Consider the following 26,352-nt stretch of genomic DNA (forward strand, 5'->3'; position numbering starts at 1 on the left):
CAGTGTGGGCACGTCTGTAAAAATCCCCACTGAAAGATCGTGTATCATTTGTAGGTAGCCTGGATGTTTGGAGAGCATTGGTAATAATAGACAGGCCTTTGTTATTATTAAACGAGGGAAATTCTCACTTGCTACGCTTTTGATTTAAAAAATCTATTTTAATCTTATACAAGGTTTTTAGCAGGCTCAAACTAAAGACTACACAACTTTAAGTGGAACATTTTCTGCTAGAGGAAAAGCCTGTACTAAAATATTTTTGTTTTGTGTTGAATAAGGTTTTTTTTTGTGATTTCCTTCTCTGTTTTCAAAAATAGTTGATCGGCTGGGGCCATGGTGTACATTTTAAAGTTACTCATGTTATTGCCAATTTGTGAGTGGATGTAGTCTAGTAACAGATCTTACAACTACAACTTTCAGATGAGTATGCTCCCAAGACTATGCATTTCTAAGTACTTGTAACTAATTCCCAAAAACAGCTACATGTATGCTGTAAATAGAGATTGAATTCAGATGCAGAAACCTACAGGGTCCTGGGTGAGTGGACTATAGCACCGAGCTAATCCCTCTTTCACACCCATCTGCTGACCAATGAAAATCTTAGGCCCTGGTTTTCCCTGTTTTATTGTGAGCCTGACAGTCACATCCAGCAGGCTCAGAGGGGCTCACGAGTCATTGACTGCACACGGACACAGTGGTAATGTGACTTGTGGGAGAAGTTGCCCTCCTGTCACATGACGAAAGCGTCAAAAGACTTTTTTTTGCAAGTGCATTTCTAAAAATGCTACAAAGAAGCAGAAACATTTTTTTTAAATGCAAGTCATGAGCTGGCACCAGTGGTTTGTAGATAAGGATATCTCATTGTGAAACGTGCCTCCAAAACAGCCTCATAGATTATGTGTGACCATATACTGACAAAGCAGACTCAAAAATTTGCATTATTTCTGTTTTGCAAAATGGTGAAAAGACCTTAAACGGAGCACACTGCAGAACCCTATGCATTGCAATGACACTTTCCAGGTCCAGATAAGTAGCTCAACAGTTGGATGGCAATAAATTGGAGACAGACTTGTGGGCAAGTTGCATTCTGTTTCAACAAAAAATAGTCCTCCGTCTACATTAGTACCAAGCAGATGCTAACAATTTCCTTTAACTCACTGCAGCATTGCTCTCTAAAGTAAAGTGAGACAGAAAGCTGAAAACAAAATGATCTAACATTAAAATATGACATTACAACCACATCTCCAAAGTAACGTGAAACAGGACTGTGAAAACAACATATATAAGATTAAAGTTTGATGTTATGACCACATCAAAGTATGCTACCTATCTTCAACTGTATTTTGATCTTGACACTCAGGCAGAGAGGAGATGGGGAAACACAACAAGGGTCCTAAACAAGACTGAAACCAGGACTGATGTGGTTTTACAGCATGGATCCTAACATAGCAGGGTCTCCAGGATGCCTCAGCAGCACACTGCAGCCCCGACAGACATCACACGCTGTTTCGCAGAGCACATTTAAATATTTGTAGATGTATTACCAGTCTCACAGTTCATCATATGCTCGATGCTGAGAGCTACAAAGCACAAATGAGCAATTTCATTGTCGCAGGAAAAATAGTTGTGGTGTGTCATTGAGGTTCAGAGAATGTCTTTGTGTGACTGTTTGTAATCTCCTCTGAATTCAGGAAACCACTAAGTATCTTCAAGGCCATTGTGAACACACATGGCACATTTCTGACATGGCAACAAAGATGCTACTTGGCTTTTCTTTCTATGGAAAGTGCTCACAGCACAATAAGTCTTTATCTCGTATTGTCTTTACATGTAGCACTTGAAGCGGTTCAAAACACTTGAGGATGTTGACTTAGCTGCACAATATTATGGAATATTTGGGGTTTTAACCACGTCTGTCACACAGGTTTTTGTTTTTAAAGATGTAGTTTGGGGCTTTTTGTCTTTATGTGATAGGACAGTGTATATTTTTTTTGCAATACTTTATTAATCCCTGAGGGAAATTCTGGTTTTACACTCTGTTATTTTAGAACCATGCTGCTCACACACATAGAAGAGGAAACCAGGGAGAGAGTGGGGAATAACATTCGGGAAAGGAGCCACAGGTCGGACTTGAATCTGTGCCGCCCACTTAGAGGACGATAGCCTCCGTACATGGGGCGTGACCTAACCTCTAGGCCTTCTGCATCCTGTTACACATATTCTATGTCTATTGTTAGTCACATAATAATGTCGGATAAGTAATGTAATTTAAGGTTATTCAACCTAAAATCCACAGTGTAAAATAAGTAAACATTTATTTCTCAATTAGTTGTATAACAACAGAGAAATATTCTTTCAAAGCCCTTTGGTTTGAAGTTCTGACAAATCCATATGACATTTTTTGGGTGCTGATTTTTCTGGCATTACCCAACTTGGTCGGTAGGTGGCAGTAAAGGCTTAAATATAATGCACACAACTTGACATTTATGTTCATTTGTAGTTTCAAAGTTATTTTTTGTGCATGTCTGGGCTTATAATGTTTGGGGAAACAAAAGGGTTGCTTTCTTATTTAAATTGACATTAACATGTAAAGTAACTACAGGGTATTGTTTCATGCATATTTTTCCATTAGTATTAGAAGACATTTCAAATGCTTCTGTTACTGATGAACTGGGTAGATTCGGGTTTTCATGAGGTATAAAATAATCGCTACAATATATCTGTGGATTTTACCCTGATGGTATTGTAAGAGTGAAAATGGGATATGCAAAATAAGTTAGAAACATGTGTTTATTATGTTCTTTCTCTATGCAGACATAACTTTAGTATGTTCTTAAATGATTGCTACAATGTTGGTTACAAGTGTTTACAGTAATGTTAATATCCTGTTATTAGGTAGGCCACCTAGTGGGCGCTGTTCAGGCAGGAGTGAGCTGTGTAGTGAGAGACAGAGAAAGAGAAGAAGAAGAGATGTTGCGAAATGTACCGTGCGTCGGAGAAAGAGCCAGAACGTGTTTGGACTGATTTATTCCTTCACATACACCCACGTCGCTTACAATGTGTTTATTGTTGTTGCCAGGACAGGTTTATTTCCAGATGTTAGGGCTTTGCTGCCCTTTCTTTACTGAACTAATCTATCAGCTGTAAAAAAAAATGATTAGGAATGGTAGAGATGGTGTTTGCATGTGTGATTTGAACACTGAATCAAAGCTGTGCTCTTTTGACTTGAGTGTAGCAGACTGAAAGTCACCAGCTGATCTTATCTTGATCTGACAAGTTCCCAGTTAGCAAATGTTTTTTTTTTTAATCCATTCCGCCTTAAGGAGAAGAAAGTTCATGTTTCTATTAAAATAGAACCAAAGTAGTTTGTTTTATGATGAGAGCATTTGTTTTATTTTAGTGTCTTTTTTTTTATCCTAAGCCTTTTATACCTTTTATACTGCTGCTAGTGAATGTGAAAAAGTTGAGAGCCTCAACATTAAAGCTCCTGTCGGGAGTTCATGGCGGGTTATAAAACAGACTTCAATTAATATTGATGCCTCTGTATGAGCTACAAAGCAAACAAGTTCATCATCATAAATAACTAATTGTATTTAGTTAATAACAAAACAAATGGTTTACGGCACGCAGCAGAAACAGACTCTGTCTTTCACAGCATATATTCAGAGTGATGTTTGATTGTAAGAAAGCAGGATGACATTTTTAGTTTCAAAGCACTACAAACCCCTTTACAGCACAGGATAAGCAGATAAGAGAAAATGAAACACTTTGTCCACAAGAGGGCGCCTACATCAACACAAACTGAGGCTTCCTCAGCTTGAAATGTGAGAAGTAAAATTGGTTGTTTCAACTACATGCAGTGATATTTAATGACACACAACTGCTCGATCAGTCAGAAAACAGCAACTGTATGCTTCAGGAAAAACTGTAAGGATTGAAATACAAACGCACAAAGATGCTCTGGTGTAATAAAATAGTAACTCGGGGTAACTCTGCCTATAATAGTCCTACTGTCAATTCAATAAAAGGCTCAGACTTAAATCAAGCAGCTAAAATCTCACATTATAAAGAGTTTATTGCAGGCAAACAATACCATAAATTATATTTACAAACAATAAAACAACATTCCGTGTAATGGGCTCCATGGGTTTGCTGGTAAACAGTCTTTGAGTCTTGAATAAGAATCAATCCTTTTTGCAGCCGGGTTAGATCACACGGACTGCTGCGAACTGCAAGACGCCACATAGATATTTAAAGCTACATTCAGGAAAGAAACTGGGATTAGGTGCACTGCTTTTTCAGAACTCGGAATCATCTCTTGAAACGGAGATTTACTTAAAATATTGGCTTCACCGCTAAAAAAAAGAAAGGAGTATAAAACAGAACTTGTGGATATCAATACTTCACAGTTAGTGAACTTAATATAAAGTTCTTGTTCTTTTAGCGCTTTCAATGACTTACTGACAACTCAAGTGGACTGCGGCCACTTTGAATATAGCGTTTCATAATGGCATCTTCATGAGAGACAACTTCTAAACAGTTTCTGACTTCTACAGGTTTGCAGTAAAAACAACCTCCTCAGGTGTGCACAGAGCGTTTCAAATGAAGACCAGCTACTTCTGATGAATGACTGAAGTGTTTTTGCCTAAAATTTCTGAATGGGGCGATAATTAAAATATGTCAAATAATGCACACAAACATGTCAAAATTCTGCACAAATCTGCTGAAACGTATCTGCTGTTCTATAAAGAACTCTAAAAGAAATCCACAGCACACGCTTTGTCTCTTGGCATTTAGTTAAGGTGTAAAGGAAAGCAGTTACTAAAATAATTCAAACAACACAGACAAAACGTCCATGTCTGAAAACATCTCAACACCTTAATATGAGGAACAGTTATCCTTTTGATTGTCCCCCTTTTCTTATCAACACTGACCGAAAAAACGTGTCAGAAGTGCAACTATGAACAGCTCTTTTTGTTAAAACGCTTGTTTGCAGAAAATTAAAAGTTTGAACCTCTCTGATGCTAGTTTTTCCGCTGATTTTCAACATTCCAGCAAGTTGATCGAGAAAAGTACAGTAGGTATGCGTCTCACGTCATTGTTTTCGTTTCCTCTCAGACTCTAAACAAAAACTCTCAAAAGCTTCTTCTATCTCAGGCCCCATCTCCTCTTCAGAGTCGTATCTGTGAAAAGGACAAAGCATGATTTAGAGCCGCAGATGTATGAGACAGGTTTGTGTGTGTACATGTATGTGCTTATAATATGAACACAGCATTCGACATTTCCATGAACAATACAGACACAAACACAAGCTAACAGTCAAACGCGCTCAGTTCTGAGAGAGACGATAGAAGCTAGCTAAGCCCTCTTTCACACCTATCTGCTGACTACACTGAAACTGCCACCATGCTTGATGCTGTTGCATTGTGGGCCAGTCAAACACATTCGCCAAGCTCAGGGGCACACAGGTCAGTCGTGGTCACATGACATGTGTGAGGCTGCTGTTGTGTCACTTGTGTCACGTGACATAAAAAAGTCTCATCATCAAAGTGTGACAGACGAATTGAGATGATCTCAAATCTATACTACACCTCATCCTATCACACGGACTGAAGAAGAAATATACAAGTTTGTAATATGTATAGATTAAAATGTGTCAGTTATGTCCATTGAACTGTACCCATAACAACACACATCAGTATGTCGGTCAGTAAATGACCAACTCTTTTTATTTTAACACTTTAATATGTACTCACATTTCACTTTCACTTCCATTTTCTCCATAACTGTCATTGAAATAATCCTGCCTGTCCAGGATCTCTTGGTATTTCTCAGCATAATCTGTGAAAGCAAAGAGCAACACACTTAAACATAAAGAATGAAGCGTCACATTTATGTGTGCTCTGCTGAAAGTAGAAGAGAAGGTCTTTTTTCCTCACATTTGGAGGACATATTCAACGACTGGGGAGAGGAGAGTAACCACAATGTGTCCTCACAAAAAGCCTATTTGTAACAATCACAATACATCTTCAATAATCCTGCAGAGATGATGTACAGTTTCGTGCTGTACTGAAGTATACTGAAGATCTTTTAAGCATTTTTTTTTAATTATTTTGACGTTAATATGTGTCTGGTTAAACTATTAAATGTATAACACGTGAATATGAATAAAGCAAAGATCAAATATACCCTCTGTAAACATATTGTGGGTTAGGGTAAGTAATTCTAATTCTAACCCTAACCCTACCCTAAGCCTAACCCTAACCCTAATCTCAAGCAGATTTCAAACATGTTTTGTTTTTTTCATGTGAACACTCTCCATCGGTTAGCCCTGCAACAGTGAAGAGCAACGGCCCCACCCACTCAGAGAAGCTGTGTCTAGAGGCATTATGAGAAAGTTAAAAGACTTTCCATGGCTGAAAAGACAAACATATACCAATTGAATCATATCTTCACTTCAAAGCAGAATCTTGTTTTCAGACGTTTATTAGCACTCGTCTGCTGCCGTCTCTGCCTCAAAGAACCTCATTACAGGAGAGGCAGGGGAGGGAAGGAGGGAGTTCAGGGATGAAGGAGGAGTAATTGTTTTGATCTGAAAATCTGCTTTGAAAGTCAGTAGTAAGCCTTTAAGATACCAACTCGTATGATTTGGTTTATTTCTGTGATATTTTTTAACAGATGACTGATGAGAACTATCTTGCATGTGACTGGAGCATGTGTCTGTCTGAGCACAGCTGATAGCCTGGTAGACATCGAACTTCATGTTGCCCTCCCGTGATCCATGTTGGAAATGTTTCAATAGTCTCACCTGGATCTGCTGCTGTAAAAGGAGTTCCATCTTCTGTGTAGAATGTCGGTTCATTCTGAGGGGAGAAAAACAACCCGTGACGAAAAACAAAGGAAGATAGAAAAGAACAATTACAAATAAAGAGCAGGGAGTGTGTGACAGTGGACACTCACCATAAAGTAGTTCGGGTCATTGTCTGGTGTGGCATTGCTGGCTGCTGCAGCAGCTCGGACCCGGCCCCAGTCACTAGATCTCAACTCTACTAATTTCAGAAGCATCTGTCTGACATCCCTAAGAGAAAACAAGAAGCTCATATCAGAAAGCTTTACCCAGGATGTCTGTGACGGTGTAACTCTGAACTGTTCCACCTTTTTTGGATTTTCAGCCTTATGTAAGTTCATGGAAGACTTTAAAGCTTTTGAGGTATTTCTAATAAAAACTGGATTTTTTGGTGCTGTTTTACGATTATATATCGCTGCAAAGTTCTGAATGATGAAGGAGGATGAGGTGCCAGAATAATCGTAGACACGTCTTTGAATGTCCGCACATCTCAGATGCAAAAGCAGGTTTCAAGTGTTTTCAATCATGAGTTATATAAGCCTTGAGGAGCAGCTGTAAACAACAACCCGTGTGATAAATACATACCTGCTACAGGTGGCATCCAGTAGAACATTTTCTATTTTGTGGATTAGGTCTTCCATGTGTGGTTTTCCACTCTCTTTCCAGGCGTCATCCAGGACCGAGCCTGTTAGCTGGAAATTCAAAAAGACATTCTCATTACAACCCCAAAAACAAAACTATCAAGAAAAAAAAAAAACTTTCATTACAAATTGAATTGAGATTTGAGACCTTGAGCAGTTTAACAGCGCAGATGAGATTTGCATCCACAGGATTATCGAACAGACTCTTCATCAGGTCGTTCAGAGCAGAGAGCAGGATTTCTGCTCGGAGACCTTTTCCACCCTTCACCTGAATGAACACGAACAGGTTTGCATGAAATGTAAAAAGAGTCAAAACCTGATGCCAACAATGCTCAAAGAGGCTAAATGTAAGGCTAAACGTTGCACAAAAAGGAGGGGAACAGAGGTATTCAAAAATGTATTATAACTAACATTTATACACCAGAGAGCCATAACAAAGACAAAACATCTTACCTCCAGGTTCAGATAGAGCTCTCCCAGGAAGAGCACAAAAGAGTGGAATTTCTTCTGGGTTTCAGGGTCTCCTCTAACAGCTACGCCCCTCTGTTCAAACTCTGTTCGACACCTACAGAAGACAACATTATTTTTATTCAGCAACTTACCTAAAAAAAAAAAAAAAAAACTGTTCACAATGCTTTGCATTTTGTCCATGTTATCTGTTGCCCAGTACAACAAAAAATATATTTCTACACGATCTTCTGCATGTAGGATACAAACATTTATAGTGCTCTAATATTGTCTAAAAACGTTGTCTAACCCTTTACTGAAAAGCTAAGGGGACTTTGCGCTAAGCTGTCCACCTCTGATCTTTACACTTAATAAAATCAATATGAACAGAAACTAATCACCTTTTCAGGAGCAGCTGACGGAAGTTGCCACTTGGCGGGCTGATATTCAGGTGATGGGACAGGTAATTACAAAGCCTGGCACCCGTATACGCGAAGTTTGGAATGGCAGTAGACTGTAATGAAAACAAAGATTAATAGTTTGGTAGCTTCTATAATGACCTCATTATGTTAGACACATGCAATAATGTTTTATTTTAGATTTATTTATGTGTGTTTTTAGCTGAACGAGGAATGAATGTGTCTCTCCAAACCTGCGTGTAGATCAGTTCCACCAGCTCATGCAACGACTCTCCAGTGGTGACCAACGAATTGAGCATGCCAGTTATGTGTTCCACATCCGACTCAAAGGACCCTGGTGAGGAGCTCAGGTGGGCCATGAAGTCAGTGACCAAGTCGGACAAGGTAGGTTCTTCATAGCTTTCACCGTCATCATAAAATGCGGCGTCCTGTGCAAAAATCACAATAAAAAAAACAAACAGTCAAATATTAAATCCTGATCGCTTTGTCACAATTATGGAAAATGACTGAGTATCTTATGAGAACTGACATCTAAACGTGAGAGGCTCAGCTCTTAGTGATAGTAGTGATGGCTTCTTGCATAGTCATACTTAGGTCATAACATCAGAAGTATAAAAAGATACTACTGTATGTAATGTAATAATTAAATATACAGATACATTTACAAATAGATAAAAGTCATAGTATTCTGATAAGGGCTATGATTAGTTTAAAAAAACAAATCTCCTTACCTCGTACAGGCCAATTCCAGAGGGAACAAACTCTGGGGCACTGGCTGACAGTTTTGAAGACTTGATGACAGAATCCACATCATTACATCTTTTGGAGGCAGATATACTGTTGGCATTTGCATTTTGTTGAGCTTTGTTCTGCTTTTTAAAATCTATGGGAGGAAAAAAAAAACAAAGAGTCTTTATTATACATTGAAGTCTCCTCATCTCACATGGGAAAGTCTTTCTGTAAAGATTAGGCAAGCAGTGCTGTTTGATATTGTTTTCATTCAGTGATGATAAACCTTACGACAGGTTACAAATATATGTTTAATATAATTCAGGGAGCATTGTTTCCTTAAAAAAGCTGGGCACTGTTTCATTTCCAGCAAACCTAAGTCAAACAGGAGGAAGGTGTGATTAGTACTCATAGTGAAAGGATGTTACTGTATTTGTTTGACAGATTGATAATGAACTGCACAACAAGTTTTCAGCATAGAGAAGGAAATTGTCCCAGAGTGAAACAGAGTGGCTCACAGATGTTTCTGATTTTGGTTTTTGGACATCTAAGGAATACAATGGCACAAAACAACAAGTTATTGTACGTTACTATACAACAGAGAGTTAATGTTAGTAGGCTCAATTGGGCTGAGCACTTAAACTGGGAATTACAGTAAATAATTATTTGATAATTTGGATTACATATGTTTTAATACCGGTTTGTGGAGCAGGATAAAAACTCAAAGTTCATGCAGGACATGAACCCCCCCACCCCCCCAGTGCCAAAGGCTGATGGGATATAGGAATTCCCAGGTCTGTTAATTTCCCAACTGGGGGTTGGACATACCTGATGAAAGGCTCACTGAACAAGAGGCACTACTGGTTAACAATGCACAAACAAACAGGAATACAAAACACATCACCCAATGTACCCCCCCCCCCCCCCTCCTAAGTTTGGGTGTAAAGCAGTAACTACAGGCTTAATTTAACTAGTTCATTTGTAAATAAATCTGTCCCTTAAATAAACAGCATCCTGATAACTTTAGGATTTTAGGGAACTAGTTTGGACACAAAGTCTAAAACAAGTGATTTAAAAAAGACTGAGATCAATTGTCATCCTGGCTGGTATGAGCCAACTGTTATCCCTGCACATCGTAGTAAAGTAGATAGATAAATAGATGGATGGATGGATGGATGGATGATCGATAGATAGATGGATGGATGGATGGATGATCGATAGATAGATAGATAGATAGATAGATGGATGATCGATAGATAGATGATAGATAGACGATAGATGGATGGATGGATGATAGATAGATGGATGATAGAGAGAGAGAGAGAGATAGATAGATAGATAGATGGATGGATGGATGATCGATAGATAGATAGACGATAGATAGATGGATGGATGGATGGATGATCGATAGATAGATGGATGGATGGATGGATGGATGGATGGATGGATGATAGATAGATAGATAGATAGATAGATAGATAGATAGATAGATAGATAGATAGATAGATAGATAGATAGATAGATAGATAGATGGATGGATGGATGGATGGATGGATGATCGATAGATAGATAGACGATAGATGGATGGATGGATGATAGATAGATGGATGATAGAGAGAGAGAGAGATAGATAGATGATAGATAGACGATAGATGGATGATTGATAGATGGATGGATGGATAGATAGATGATGGATGGATGGATATATAGATAGATAGATAGATAGATAGATGGATGGATAGATAGATAGATGATAGATAGATGGATGGATGGATGGATGGATGATAGATAGATAGATGATAGATAGACGGATGGATGGATAGATGATAGATAGATAGATGATAGATAGATAGATAGACGATAGATGGATGATAGATAGACGATAGATGGATGATAGATAGATGATAGATGGATGATAGATAGATGATAGATAGATGATAGATAGACTGACAGATAGACAGACAGATAGACAGACAGATAGACAGATGATAGATAGATGATAGATAGACAGACAGACAGACAGACAGACAGATAGACAGATAGACAGACAGACAGATCAGTTGGGAATCCACTGGATGAGCTTTTTCTAATTTATATACAACTAATCAAAACATGATACTCTGTGGTAGATGAATTATTATTGCTTATAGCTACTTTACAATCACAAAAAAACGCAGAGTGTGAAAATATAAAGTAATTTTAGTTATTGTTTATAAGTGTAACCAACTTCATTTTAGTGATACAATAGAAACACATGAGTGTCAATGCTTTTGGTTGTGTTACAGCACAGATAGGTGGATGAGATAGATCAAAATAAGTCTTCTGAAAACCCAAATTATTAGAGTTTTTCTACTATTTTTTCTACTATTTTCTACATTAATTATTACCAGAGGATTCTTCAGATGCAGAAGGGGAACTAAACACTTCACAGTTTTTATGTAATGTTACAGCTACATAGATCAGATTAGTTCTACACTCATAAGGTTTAGCTGGGTAACAGTCTGTATTTCATGATATTACATTACAACCATGTGACATCTAACTTCAGGCCTTAATTTAGACGCCTCATATGAAACAACAACCCGACAGGTGCATGACGCACCGCCAAAATGCTAGCCAACTTTAATGATATTTAGCAGCTAAGGAGCTAGTTACACGTCCTGATTTACACCAGGTAACATATTAACTTGTCTCCCTTCGTTTCTAAATGAGAGCAGTCAGTGGGCAAGCATAAACTGGCCTTCTGTGATAAAGTCAGGACGCGTCGTTTACATGAAATCGAATCTGAAAGTAGCTTTCTGACTTAGCTCACTGCTAGCTCTTTATGTTGATGTTAGCTTCCTACCTCCTCCGACACCCAGGTCGTTGGTCGTGTTGTTCTCGGTAAATGGCGGGCATGTTCGCGGCTGTCTCAAAGGCTCCCTCTGGTTGAACAGCATGGTTTTGGTCTCGCCGTCCACAGCGGTGCCCACGAACCCAGAGTCTCCAGGTAGGTTTCGGCTTCTACCTGCTCCGGGAGCTCGGTCGAAATTGTCGTTCATGTCTGCTGGTTTGTCAGCCTACACTCTCAAAGCAGCATCAGGTAAAGAGATGAAGAAGAAGTGCTGTCCACCAAACACACTAGTTTTGTTTTTTTAATAACTTGTGTGTGTTTAACCACAGCAAAACACACCCTATCTCTCTTTCATGGTGGCTTTTTTCTAAATCGGACAATTCAACTTTTTTTTTTTTAGCCACTTCCTTTAACAACAAAGTCGCCGTCACAGACAGTGTGATTAAAATGTGAAACTGGTTCCCTCTAGTGGTGTGGAGTGAAAACTCAGCCATACAGGACGAGGCCTCAAAACCACTTACGACGGACAGTTTTTTTCAGATTCTCTAGGCAGTTAAGCCTACAGAACCAGGTAGGTATGGAAGCCCATTTCCCCCAGTTAAAAAAATAAAAATGAAAATAATATAGTTATAATAATGAGATAAAAAGTCGATTAATTATGAGATAAAAAGTCGACTAATTATGAGATATAAAGTCATAATAATGAGATAAAAAGTCATAATAATGAGATAAAAAGTCGATTAATTATGAGATATAAAATCATAATAATGAGATAAAAAGTCGATTAATTATGAGATATAAAATCATAATAATGAGATAAAAAGTCGATTAATTATGAGATATAAAATCATAATAATGAGATAAAAAGTCAAAATTATGAGATAAAAAGTAGATTAATTATGAGATATAAAATCATAATAATGAGATAAAAAGTCAAAATTATGAGATAAAAAGTAGATTAATTATGAGATATAAAATCATAATAATGAGATAAAAAGTCAAAATTATGAGATAAAAGGTCGATTAATTATGAGATATAAAGTCATAATAATGAGATAAGTCAAAATAATGAGATAAAAAGTCGATTAATTATGAGATATAAAGTCATAATAATGAGATAAAAAGTCAAAATTATGAGATAAAAGGTCGATTAATTATGAGATATAAAGTCATAATAATGAGATAAAAAGTCAACATTATGAGATGAAAAGTCGAAATTATGAGATGAAAAGTCATAAAAATGAGATAAGTCATAAAAATGAGATAAGTCAAAATAATGAGATAAAAAGTCAAAATTATGAGATAAAAAGTCGATTAATTATGAGATATAAAGTCATAATAATGAGATAAAAAGTCAAAATTATGAGATAAAAGGTCGATTAATTATGAGATATAAAGTCATAATAATGAGATAAAAAGTCAAAATTATGAGATAAAAGGTCGATTAATTATGAGATATAAAGTCATAATAATGAGATAAAAAGTCAAAATTATGAGATAAAAGTAGATTAATTATGAGATATAAAATCATAATAATGAGATAAAAAGTCAAAATTATGAGATAAAAGGTCGATTAATTATGAGATATAAAGTCATAATAATGAGATAAAAAGTCAACATTATGAGATGAAAAGTCGAAATTATGAGATGAAAAGTCATAAAAATGAGATAAGTCATAATAATGAGATAAAAAGTCAAAATTATGAGATAAAAGGTCGATTAATTATGAGATATAAAGTCATAATAATGAGATAAAAAGTCAAAATTATGAGATAAAAGGTCGATTAATTATGAGATATAAAGTCATAATAATGAGATAAGTCAAAATAATGAGATAAAAAGTTGAAATTATGAGACTTTATTATAATTTTTTTTTACTGGCGGAAATGGGCTTCCATAGGTATGACATGGACGCATATTCATATTTAAATTTAAAGTGTATTCAAGTAGTGTTTATACACTAGTATAGTGTGAGTGGAGATGGCAAACGGTGTATGTAATGTTTAATATGTTGAAGGTGGGAAACGCTTTATTTATAGCTCATTTTATACACACATGGTAGTCTGCATCTTTTGGGACAATTGGCCATGATAATTACTTACGAATTAATTCTTTTGAGATTTATTTTCAAGTAAATGAAGGGTCCTACATTTCTGGGGAATGTCTTGAAATGAAATTCAGCCTTCCTCGTTGCCGTTATAGTTCTTGAACAGTTCCTTTACTTAAAGAGAGATAAGCTCTAAAATGTAGTTAACAGATGATAAAGTCATGAAAAAAAGCCATTATATCATTGATGCTGATGCGTACTTATCTAAGTTGTGTTTGCATTTGCAGTTGTGCATATTCATATAAATATGTTTTAGTTAATGACAGGAATTTGATGATAGGATATTTGTTTTGTATGTTGAGTAAATTGTGCAATATTTTGTACGAGATGATGAAGTGCAAAATGAAAATAATAATGGAAGACTCAGCTATTTAAATAAAATACGTCCCATCATTTAATATTAACAGATGCGTATTGAAATGTATTTCCATATCAATCTCTAGACCCTTATACTAAATTGTAAATTAAATCAGTTCATATCATGTTTATTCTATTATCTGTAACGTTTTATTTTAAAATTTTATTTGCCATCAGATCTGTCCAGTAGTTTTAATTCCTGTACACTGCAGATAATTGCTTACGTACATGTCTTGTTTTACTATCAGTTCACTTAATTTATACTGACCAACACTTACATTTTTTATGATTTAATTTGAATGAAATTATTCAAAACCACTAAATTCTCAGATTTTATTTTTTTACATTGTTTGTTATTGGGTTTAGTGTGAACAACATGAGAACATAATGATGGTCCTTGTGGTGGATTGGGTTAAATAACACTAAACAGGATTGGGAGATTACATTTATCTGATATATTAGACTCACATTTCCACATTGAAGAGAAGTCTGTGGACCTGTGCAGCCCCTCAGACGTGCCTCTCTCTCCCTTGAGCTCACTCAGTAGCTGCCCACTACAAACATGTGTTGCACCAGACCTCTCAGTGGAAGTGTTCATTAGTTGTTTTAGCCTCCAGTCATTTTCCACTTGTTTCCCAAAGCTGGATCACATTATGCCACAGAGAATTCCTGTGCCAGAAATGCGGAGACCCACTCTGATAAAAGATTACGGCCCCTATTTTCTGTTATTGCTGTCTCCCCCCTTACCTCCCCATGCCATTGTCTTGGAAGGAGTTCAAACATTCACAGGTCCCGGGAATTCACAAGATGACAAATGGCTAGTTGTATTTTGTCAAGCACTCAAACCGGCAGGTTTAAGGTCCGGAACAGTATAGTTTTATGTTGCATCAGTATACATTATGTAGGTTATATCCCTGGGGATTTATTGACTGCATAATTAGGTTACACAGCAATTAAATAAACATACGTTGCTACTGTATGCCATGTATACTAAAGAGCAAATTCCTACTGTGTCTTCTTTCTTGCCGGTTTAATCTTAAATAAATTAGGCAAAGCAAAAACCCCTGAAACAAACCCAGAGCCTTTTTAGTCCAATGGCCTCTTAATGGTTACATATAAATAGAAGACAATCTGGCCTGAGAGGTGCAGCAGCCGGACCACATTGCGCAACGACTTGAGCCTGCAGAGAAAAGTAATAGATGGTCATGAAATAGTATTCCATATGTTGCCATGGGCCCTGACTGTCATGGTGGAATGCACTGATGATTTCCTCAGTATTAATCATTCGTCGTGGTGATTCCTTGAACAACCTTTAAAGGACAATAAACCGTATAGCCTACAGCGAAAGCGTTCCTGTGCTATAGATTCCTATAGGTCAGGTAGCGTAGCATTTTGTTGTTTTTCGCTTCTTCAAATCTGAAGTCATAGTCACGGGTCAATTTAGATGAATTTGGGCATGAAGGCCATCTTCCTGTCTTAGTCTGCTCCCCCCCCCCCCACCCTCAATTTTTCATGCCAGTGCTGAGATGGATGCTCAGAGAGAGGCGGGATAAAAGAACATGAGGCCCCCGGAAGCCTGTGGCGTTAATGTTCTCCCCGTGGTCTTTTGATCTGGCATTGAGGCAGCTGTCATTGATTAGTGTGTTTGTAGATGATTACTGAAGGAAGTGGGTGGTCAGACACAGGTCATATCTCTGTTTCCCCTTCGTTCACATTGCTGCCTCCAAATGGGAAGAAGTGAAGAAGACCCATTTGAAGATGCTACTTTTCAAAACATGTTGTAACAGCATTATCAGCTGGTGTTGAATCAACTATAACTATCAACCCTCAGCTACTATTTATATCCTCCTGCTGTCAGGAAATGCTGCCATATTTATTGTGTAATACTAGGAAGTGAAGTCAGCATCTACAGGCCACATGTGATGTTACCCTCCTCCCATTTAGCTGTGGTCGGTCTGCAAGCTTCCCGTTTGTTTGCGAAGTGATTGTTAGTGCAATGGTTGCCACATGGAATATCTGGCGAGGCATTAATAGCTGCCTTTTGTCCCTGATAAGAAAAGACTTGCCATGACCTCAACGCTCTCTTGGGTTTCTCCTATTACTTGTGAGAAAAAAAAAAAGTTGTGTTTTCGTCAGTTCCCCTCTGGCGATGCAGGTTTTTGGCGTATTAAAGAAGTAAGAAGAATTCATTGCAGAGGAGAAGAGTGGTATTTTATTTTCACATAATAGAGTTCCTATAAAAAGTAGAGAATGCAAAGGGATGCTTGCCTTGTAAGTGTTCCTCTCCAGTTAAATATTTCACAAAATAAATAAATCATTACAATACAATCAAAACACAGTGGTTAAGTATCAAACATTTGCTTAAGATGTGATGTACCCTCTTTTGTTTCCTTGCAGACCAATCATTTACCTCATTTTATCCTTTGTCTTTATGCTGTGCATAATCTGGAGATTATGGATTATAAATAACATATTTAGATATTTCTGCATCTACCACAGTTCATAGCTAGGACAGTGTCTTCTGTGTTGTCCATGTTACACACATACTCTAGATAAAAACAGTTTGGCACAGAATAAAGGATAAATATTACATCCCGTGCCACTGAAAACACAGAAATCATCCTCTCCCATCAGATAAAAGTACACGATCTCTGCAGAGTCAGGAGCAGAGACCGTATTTTAATGTAACAGTGTTAGTGCCTTGTTTCCAAAAAGAGATCTCTCAGTGAATGTCTTTATTTTACAGATAGTTTCAGGATTGAAAATCTCTCAGTCCAGTGCTGCGTGGTCGCCTTCTCCTCCAATTTATTTCGCCAGTTTACACCAAGATTGGAAGGAAGTGGGTGGCCGTGTTCCTCCTGCGGGTTTTCTTGCCTCTCAGCGGCTTCCCGTGGACATTCAGACCCACAAACATCTGCCGCTTCTTGTTCCTCCATTGGGCTGATGCGTACGTGTTGTAACCGTTCTCCTCAATGCGCTCCTTCAGGGTGCAGTCGACACCAAAGTCTCTCTGGAAAAACAGCAGGTATCATGTTTCAGTGTTATAACCCCGACATGAGAGGTTAAGGCAAAACACACATCATTTTCTTGTGCAAATCCATTGTGGTTGCACACGGTGTTTATGTACTACACCTTAATCTACATGGCATGTTTGGCTTCTTGTGCTTGTGCAGAAACTAGTGTGCACTTTGGAAATTGCAGAGTTCTTTTTTATGCCCTAGAGGATCACATGTGTGCGCATGTTCTGATTGTGATTTAGAACTGACCCATCATTTAGGGAAGTAAAGATAAGGAGAGGGCTTTGATAAGAGCAGAAGAATCTAACACTATCTCTGCTCAGAAGCGTTCAGATTGGCCTCTGACCCGGATATACTCACCGCTCCGTACAGCTCTCCCTTCCTACTGATGGCCAGATAGTAGTTGCTGTTCAGTCCTTTGATGGCCACCACTCCCACATCCACTGATGTGATTTCCAGAATACCTACGATTCAGGAAAAGAGGGTTATCTCAATTTGTGTTTCCAACCTGATCTTCCTTTAATATCTGAGGAAGAAAAATAGTTCTATTTCTTATAAGTTTGAGCTGAACTACCAAGAAAAGGCATCTTTACAAGTCAGAAAAGATACAGGTAAAACTTAAAAATAGAGGAATTCACAGTAATAATTGTTTTCTTGATTCATAAATAAGCGTAAAGATCCATTCTTCTTGTAGCAGTCACAGACCAGGATAAATCCTTCAATTTGCAACAACATCGGTAAGAATACGTAACTAATGAATTACCACATGTTGCATGCTCATTTCAGGACATTTAACATGTGGTAACACACGGTGTGGGAACTATCGCTCAGGTCACAATTTCTCTTTGAACACATTCTTCATTTCAGTGATATTATAAAGTAACTTTACAACCCACACCTGTGTAACAGATTCCAGCTGCGCAGGCCGTTTAGCTAGAAAATGAATGGGTGGAGACTGCAGAGATTCTCAGGTTGTTTATGTTCTGTTTGGTATTTAGCTTTCCAAGTCCCTATACAAGTAATTCAGGTTTCTCATAGGCTATTAGAGAGGCTAATTTATACCCCAGTTAACAAGGGCAGGCTTTTTCTGCAGACAGCTGTGGTTATTTGTGTGGTCCCAGTATCAGAGGTCAGAGAGATATAACTTCCTAATGTGTCCTTTGACCACAGAACCCACTTGTCTCCTCTTGTGTGTGTGTGTTTGTGTATGTGTGTGTGTGACAGTTTGTCTGCGTGCAAATGAGTTTGTGTGTGAGTGAACCTCCCCAGTTCACATGTTTGATTTCATGGCTCCCTCCCTGACTTCCTCTCTCCACTTCCTGTGAGCTGTCGTTATTTTATCCCGATAAGCACACATATGTGTAAGGGCTCACACACACACACACACACACACACACACACACACACACACACACACACACACACACACACACATTCCGACACACACTTCAGCGTGGGGGGTGTGAACTCAAGAGACTTGATGACATCCTTTGATCAGATCAGCAGCCCCTCCTCTGTCTGATGACTGTTTGTGTGGCAGTCCTACTCTCCGGTGGCTGGAGGGGGGAGGGGGGGGGTGGGGGGGCTTTGAAAGCTGCCAACTTGGTACGGGAGTGGACAGTTGAGGATGCAGGTGTGTGCCTCCCTCAAAAAAGAACAACCCATCTCTTAAAAGAAAACACAGCAGCATCTCTCCTCGTCCGTGAGGTCTTGACTGTATCAGTTTCTAGTTCAAACAGTGGCACCTCGGGGCAGTGAGGTCTGAAACGGTGAAGGCGGTGGTGTGGTGGGGACTGTGACACAACGGCCATTGAAGATCTGAGAGGAGCTAGATTTCTGTATGGGATCGGGTGTCGGGTACGGAGTGAGGATGTAAGACAATCTATGGCAGGCTCGGGCTGCTCTGTAAACATGGGAGGGATGAAAGGAAGGAGAACAGAGGAGGACAGAGGAGCCATGACAGTGAGACTGGGGGTGGAGTGAGGATTAGTAAGGCTGTAATGATCACTGATCAAAGTCAGCCACCGGAGGCAGGGGCGAGACTGGTTGTATACACACACACACACACACACACACACACACACACATGCACGCTAAAGCACATGCACAAATGCTCTCACATATGCACACATGGTTAATATTGCAACAGGTGAATGTGCACTTGTACCCTCAACCTGGCTCTGAAACTACAGAATCTCCATTAACTCTTTTCAGCTGAGTGGGGTTTACAACAGTAATCCGTCAGTGTTCTGAAAATGCTGTGTATTGGCTAAATTTAACAAACCACATTATGCAAAAAAAAAAAAAAGAAGTCAGCCCAGCCAGGCTCAGCTGTTTACGTGGTGATACAGCAGTTTGTCTTTTGCATGCTGGTTTCTTTTTTCCTAATGTGTGGCTTATGTGATACGCACTGTTTGGAGTTACAACAGTAAATGGTGCGTTGGTTGTGGAATGGAGGCGCTACGATGCCAGGGAGAATTAAAGGTGGTTTTTTTTCCACAGTGGGACGCCGAAAACTATGGGCTTTGCAGCTTTTTTTTTCTCTCCTCACTCTCACTTTGCTCCGATTTTTCAAACGAATGTTAACAGTCGGCACAGAAATAGCACTTGGAAAGATAAGTCTTGATTGGTGCCATTCCCGTGCAGAAAAATGGTTGGGAGTGAGGCGTAGATCAGGATATATTGTAATAACACTTGATAAGGACCACACTGAGTGTATTTACAAAGCAGGGACATCCATCGTTTTCCCCAACTCGGAGGAAAGCCATACATCTCTCTCCTTCAACCTCCATAAGAGCACCATGTGTTTTTTTTTTTTTTTTTTTTTCCCACGCAAAGAGCTGCCGCTTTGATTAAAGGAGATGAATGTGCACGAAGAAACACACATATATATATATATATATATACACACGCACACACATGCGCGCGCACACTTCCTAAGCCCTGTCCAGAAGCTTCTTCCACACATGGCCTTGCCCCCATGCAGCACAGACACACAAGCGGAGGCCTGACACATATGCACACACATCTGCACACACGTGATCTTGACTGGCTCGCCCTCTCACACCATCACAGCCGAGGATAATTAACTTCAAGTTTTTACCGCCAACTTTTGCATTAGGCCAATTTCTTATTCATCTTATTTAGCGATCATCCACTAGTTGCACAGAGCTGCAAGTCGGCGATAAACTCTGGGGAACGCATCTGTAAATCATAGACAATTTAATTACGCACTTAGGCCAAGCAGATAGCTGTTAGCTGACTTTAACACAATCTCCCTCCTTTTCTCTCTGCCTCTCTGTAACCTCAGCACAGGCTCCCAGCGGGTTGGAAAGCCATGTGGGACAGTTTTGCGCTGGCATCCCAATAAATCTGTGGGAGGCTGGATACTGGCTCTTTAACAGACAATGAGCTGGATCCTCGCAGGGCCACAGGCAGCACCAAAAAAATCCAACGCCTCCAAACCCGGAACACCTCTCAGACAAGACAAATATATGAATGATAACGATAAGAAACATCCGAGGTCGAATTTGAATGTGTTGTTTCTTATTTGGGCTCAGGAAGACCCAAGCCTACCTCGTCTCATTGATAAAAAAAAAGGTGATATTTGTCACTTCAAGGTACCATGGAGGGTCTACAAAGGACGTCAGCTCTGGGATCATGTCTAGCCCCGGGGGCTGGAGCAAAGACTGAAGCTGCTGTTGTGTAGTATCCTTTACCGTTAGAACCTGATACCAGGGCACATAATCCACACACAGTGTCCCCAGACCCCCTCAGGACACAGCTTTTTGATGGCACCACCATTGATACTGAAGACGCGCGGCTTTGATGTGGCCACAATGATGTTCAGCCGTGTCATTCATGAACTTGTACCTCCAGAGAGAGAGAGAGAGAGAGAGAGAGAGAGAGAGTCCCCCTGTGCTCCCATTCACCTCCCTCAAACTGACTCAAACTAGCTTTCGAAAAGGCAACAAACTCCTGAAAACTGAAGGAGTTTCGCCCATTAAAAAATAGAAGACAGAAGGTTAAATCAACCCTAAAGCACACATAAAGTTTAGGTTCACACACCACTGTTAGGATAAACTGAGCAAGACTTCCTCCCGCCACTCAAGTTTTACTACTTAAAAGAAACCACTAGCGAAGGCGGCAGTAAAGGCATCACAGTGTAATACAGTCAGTAAATAAAGATGCCTCTGTCATGACCTTGTCAAAACAAACATCTCCCCTGACATTCTGCCTCCCCGTGCCATTTCCCCCTAAGTCTCTTTGATTGAATGTGTGGTTTAGCTCTCCCAGGAGGAACATTAAAAGCTTCCATACACACATGGGGATGGGGGACAGAGGGAGAAAAGGGCATATATGTGTGTGTGTGTGTGTGTGTGTGTGTGTCAGTAATAAGCAAGCACATGTGTCGTCGTTGGCTGCTATATGATCACACACCTACTGGAGCATGTGAGTGCCCGCTGGCTGATAGGCACACACACGTAGTTCGGTGGGAATGCTGGGAGACTAATGAGAATGCTTTTTTTTTTTTTTTTTTTTTTTTTTTAACTGACTGATATGCCGAAATATACAACGTGTAATCATTTTAAAGACGTGTTTCTGCAAGCGAGCACGTCAAACTGCTTTAAACAAACGTCTGATGTGTGACCGAGGGTGTGTAATTTGCTCCACGCCGGCTGGCAGGCGGGCAATCTGAGTGGGAGAGTGAAAGAGACGCAGACACAGAAAAAGTGCTGCAAGAGGCTAAAAGCATCAATGAGGCTGACATCAATATCCTCGAGTCCCCCCCCCCCCCCCACCACCACCACCACCACACCACAACACAAGGCCTGTTCTTCTGTGCTTGTTATCAGGTCTGTTTACCCTGGGCTGTGAAGACGGCCTGATAATGGCCGAGTTATCTGCCCCTGCTCCTTTTTAAGCCATCTCAGAGCTACCATCACTGTGCTGAGTGTTTGGTCAGCAGAGATATGGCTGGGATGTCTGGTTAAAAACAAAAAAAGACAACTCTAATCAGGAATTTGCTTTCGACCAATTTACAAACCAGTGAGCGGGCTGGCCTTCTCTGAAAATGACCCATGAATGAGGGATTTTTAAATAAATTCAGAGCTTACACCAAGTTGTCTTCTAATTTAGACTTCTGTGGTAATATTAGGCAACTTTTTAGGGGTTAGTCATGCTCCGAAGAATGAACATCGGATTTCTCAAATTAGCAAATACCAAAAATTTTAAATGGTTTCTTGGTGCCAAAGAAGCAATCAACCGGCTTATTTTTATTTGAGTAAAATGTAAAAATCCTTCAATTCTAAACGGTGTCAGAAGTTCTGGTTGCAGAGGTTAAAAGCCTTGGGAGGTTAAAACCAAATACAATGTTTTAGCTGAAAGACGCATGCGCTTAAATCAATTTTAACATTTGCACACACTGCCTTGAATCATCATTCAGGTCTGATTCAATCTTTTTTTTTTCATGCTTTTGATCATGAGTTTATGCAATGAGCTACTTACTGAGGGGGTCATCTTTACTTTTGGTTCCATTGACCTTTCCATTCCTATCGATCCTCAGGAAAAACTTCTGGAAAGAGAACAGCTTCCTCCTCCGTATGTCCCCTTGCAGATGATTGTAGCTGCGCACATGCCTACCCAGAGCTCCGCCAGCCCGGCCAAACGGGCCCCTGGTGGCCCTTGGCCTAAAACCCACCTCAGTCTCAGAAATGTTCAGAGGAACCCTAAGAGTTCGTGGGTTTGGGTGTCTGAGTCTGTCTCTGTGGTTCGGTTGACTGGCCGCCCCTGGTAGGAAGAGGGAAAGAAGCACAAGGGCCACCAGGAGAGGCAAAGACAGGGAGGGAAGCAGTGTGGATGACTTTAATCTGGAGCTGACCCCAGAACCAGAACTAGCCCCTAACCCAGCCCTGAAGCAGGACGAGGCAGAGGCAGCCTTACTTCCTCCAGCAGCCCATCTGATCATGGTAGTGTGCTGTGTGGAGGACTAGAGGCAGCCTCAGAGCCTGGGACATGCTGCTGGGGGCAAGGAGAAGCTGGAAGGGCAGGGAGGAGAGCCCTCCACAGTCCAGACGATGAAAAGGTCCCCCTGAAGAGTCCAAAAGATTCAGCACCTGTATAAAAAGTGAGTGATTTTGGAGCGTGTATAGACTGCTCTACTAAGTGTTTGAAGCTGATAATCCTCCGGTTCTTTTTTTCCACTGTTAAAAAGTTGTAGGCTGACGTTCAGAAAGCCTGCAGTCCAAGTGTGTTTAGGAAAAAAATCAGTCTGATAAAGCAGAGATTACGTAAAAAAAAAAAAAAATACACACAAATAACCATGTGTGTGTATTCCAGTAACAAGCCTGTTTTCCACTCTCCTTTGGGTTTGCTATTCTCTTGAAGTTGTTTAAATTCTTGCTGCTCCAGTTAGACACTGTATTTCCATTTTTTTTTTCTTCAAAAAGACAAAAATAGAAAGTTTGCTGATGTCCACGTTGAAAGTTTGCAATATGTAAAATCCCTTACAGGTCCAGTGAAATCACAAAAGCTGCACCATACAGATTACCTGTCCGAAATGTGCTGCACTCCACATGTTTCAGTTTTCACTCTGAGGAGGAAAACCAGAATTCAAGACTTTAAAAGGAGCGTTGGTCAATTGAGGCGCATGTCAGATAATCCATCTGTCCCCTTGTGTTGCCCCGCTCCTCTCGCTCTCCCCTTCATCTCTCTCTCTCTCTCTCTCTCTCTCTCTCTCTCTCTCTCCCTCTCTCTCTCTACCCCCAAATGACTCCACCTTCATGAAACATCGAGGTAACAGTCTGGGGAGGTCTTCCTCTCTGAGTCAGACTTGCTCACCTCCTCCTGTTGGTTAGCTCCTTCAATGTGAGGATTCCTGGTGTGATCTCCTCACCTGAAGGCTGATCACAGAGAATGACTGCGTGTTGTGTTGTGTTGTGTTGTGTATGGCTGTGGGACTCTGTTAGCTATTTGATCCCTCCCTCCTTCACTCAACTTCCCCTCTCACATATGGGAGCAAGTACTGCTCTGCATGTGTGTGTGCATGCCTACGTACGAGCAGATTATAAGAGTGGGTGAGATAGCAGGGTTTATCTGAGTGGATGCAGCAGGGCAGGAAGAAGCCGTCTGCTGGTATCGGATCAGACCTCACAGCTGCAGATTATGCTGATGATTGCTTTATTGGTTAATCAAAGAGTGGGCTTGTTTGTAGTGTGCAAGAAACATGACCTAGTTGACATTTCCAATCTGTGTAATGCTAATTTTTTGTTATCCTGAACATACATGTGCCTGCAGGGTAAAGTGTGAAGAGGATAACTATCTCAAATTGAAATGGACCCACTTATGACTCATTAAGATGTGAGAATCCTACAAGAGTCCTCCTCTATCTCTCCAGATAAAACTCATATTAAGTTTCCGGGGCGCCGGTATAGAGGCCACAGTCTTCCAAGCGGGCGGCCCGGGTTCGAATCCAGCCTGTGGCTCCTTTCTCGCATGTCATTCCCCCCCCCCCCCTCTCTCTCTCTCCCTGATTTCCGACTCTATCCACTGTCCCATCTCTCAATTAAAGGCACAAAAAGCCGAAAAACTCATATTAAGTTTCTGTTGCCGGTTCCAGTCTGGATGCAGGCTTATCGCCCATCTCGCAAAGGCCTCTCTCTTTCCCTGAAGGCAACTTATCACAGTGTGTTATCTCTACCGCAGCGCTGTATTGCAATGAAGCTCTCCAGTTTCACTCGGCAGACCCTCAACCTTCCTCTGTGACTCAGGTGTCTGCGTGGCCGTCAGCCAGTGAGACTCTCTTTCACCCATCATGCATCATCTGCTCCTCAAGACAATGGTGGGACAGGACGGCAGGATGGATAACGTCATATAGCAGGCTAGACAACGCGGATGCTCGCTGCTCTCACAGAGTGAAAATGTGGAAATTAAAACACCTCTTATTTCAAATGGGACAATATTTGACATAATTAAGTCTTTGATTGTGCAGCAAACCCTTTAGGTACATTTGTTAAGGCCTACTTAGAAACTAACAATGATCAAGGACTATATATCCACTGAATCCACTGTGATAAACTAAACATGTTCTGTCAGTCTTATCAGATCCTCCTGATCCTCTTGTCTTTAATGTCAGAGTCTGTCCTGTTCCCCGGCTTTGCCCCCCTTAAGTCCAGGTTTTTTTTACTGCCTGCTTTAATGTCTGTCAACGATTTAGGGCCAGAGCAGCGGTCTGGTCTCAACTCTGGTCTTGGCATGGCTTTATCAGGAGATACAAACAAAGCAATCTTATCAGCTCTTCCTTTGTGCGGTCCCTTCCCACTGTGATAACCTGAATCAGTGCAGAGGACACAGAGCTGGGAGGAGCAGGCCTCATTTTTATTGATTATTATTATTGCTGCAGTAATTGTTTAAAAAAAAAACCAAAAAAAAAACTTGTTTTTTGGACTTGCGCTCCATGATTCCAAATTCGATGATCAGTTTCTTCACCTAAAGTAAAGATTTACAAATTTATCACATATTAGGGTAAACCAAGGACTGTTTCTGGTCCTCTCGGTTTTTTTTTTTCTTTTTCTTTTTTTCATTTATAGCCTTCAACCCCTCAGCTCTCTCTGGGAAAATAAATAAACAAATAATTCCTCAAATTTCCTGCAAATGATTAAAACTGACAAAAATAACTAGGGGGGATTTACTAACTTGTGTTTCATGTGCTTTTATATTAAGATAGTGTTTCGTGGGTTGAAATAAGTGTACAAAATATGTGTGGGAATATCGTATTTAAAATGCTTCACTAGGGACCTGTTTATGGTGAGAATCTTTCAATCGGCATTCTTTTAGTTTCTTATTTGCTCACTGGACAATAGTATGAAATCAAACACGCAGAAATGCTCCTCTATTTTCAGCTTGGAGCAGTGGGTTTAAAAAACATGAAGTGTCCAGGATGAATATTTTCACTTTGTA

General features: G+C 39.9%; 2 protein-coding genes across 2 annotated transcripts; both read right to left on the minus strand.

Annotated features, from left to right (window-relative positions):
* Positions 1-4,054: 4,054 nt before the first annotated feature.
* paip1 (poly(A) binding protein interacting protein 1) lies at positions 4,055-12,188 on the minus strand. The gene is made up of 11 exons (XM_061038549.1): positions 11,926-12,188; positions 9,083-9,234; positions 8,585-8,779; positions 8,334-8,446; positions 7,939-8,050; positions 7,634-7,753; positions 7,430-7,536; positions 6,958-7,075; positions 6,806-6,860; positions 5,754-5,838; positions 4,055-5,180 (listed from the first exon to the last, which is right to left on the minus strand). Exons 1-11 carry the CDS (start codon positions 12,119-12,121, stop codon positions 5,093-5,095), a joined length of 1,341 nt encoding a protein of 446 aa, XP_060894532.1. The 5' UTR covers positions 12,122-12,188; the 3' UTR covers positions 4,055-5,092.
* Positions 12,189-16,543: 4,355 nt separating this feature from the next.
* Positions 16,544-24,293, minus strand: fgf10b (fibroblast growth factor 10b). Its single transcript, XM_061038550.1, has 3 exons — positions 22,903-24,293; positions 17,755-17,858; positions 16,544-17,387 (listed from the first exon to the last, which is right to left on the minus strand). The coding sequence occupies exons 1-3, from the start codon at positions 23,360-23,362 to the stop codon at positions 17,196-17,198; spliced, it is 756 nt and encodes a 251-aa protein (XP_060894533.1). The 5' UTR covers positions 23,363-24,293; the 3' UTR covers positions 16,544-17,195.
* Positions 24,294-26,352: the final 2,059 nt, after the last annotated feature.

The sequence above is a fragment of the Labrus mixtus genome, chromosome 5, assembly GCF_963584025.1.
Source record: "Labrus mixtus chromosome 5, fLabMix1.1, whole genome shotgun sequence".
NCBI classification, from domain to species: domain Eukaryota; kingdom Metazoa; phylum Chordata; class Actinopteri; order Labriformes; family Labridae; genus Labrus; species Labrus mixtus.

Excerpts from the sequence above, each read along its gene's own strand:
- paip1 (XM_061038549.1), bottom strand. The coding sequence starts at position 12,121 with ATGAACGACAATTTCGACCGAGCTCCCGGAGCAGGTAGAAGCCGAAAC. Across the intron at positions 9,235-11,925 it reads CGACCTGGGTGTCGGAGGAG|ATTTTAAAAAGCAGAACAAA; the intron begins GTAGGAAGCTAA and ends TTCCTCCCATAG. Across the intron at positions 7,537-7,633 it reads GCGCTGTTAAACTGCTCAAG|CTAACAGGCTCGGTCCTGGA; the intron begins GTCTCAAATCTC and ends TTGAATTTCCAG.
- fgf10b (XM_061038550.1), bottom strand. The coding sequence starts at position 23,362 with ATGATCAGATGGGCTGCTGGAGGAAGTAAGGCTGCCTCTGCCTCGTCC. Across the intron at positions 17,859-22,902 it reads AAGTAAAGATGACCCCCTCA|GTATTCTGGAAATCACATCA; the intron begins GTAAGTAGCTCA and ends CCTGAATCGTAG. Across the intron at positions 17,388-17,754 it reads AGGGAGAGCTGTACGGAGCG|AGAGACTTTGGTGTCGACTG; the intron begins GTGAGTATATCC and ends CTGTTTTTCCAG.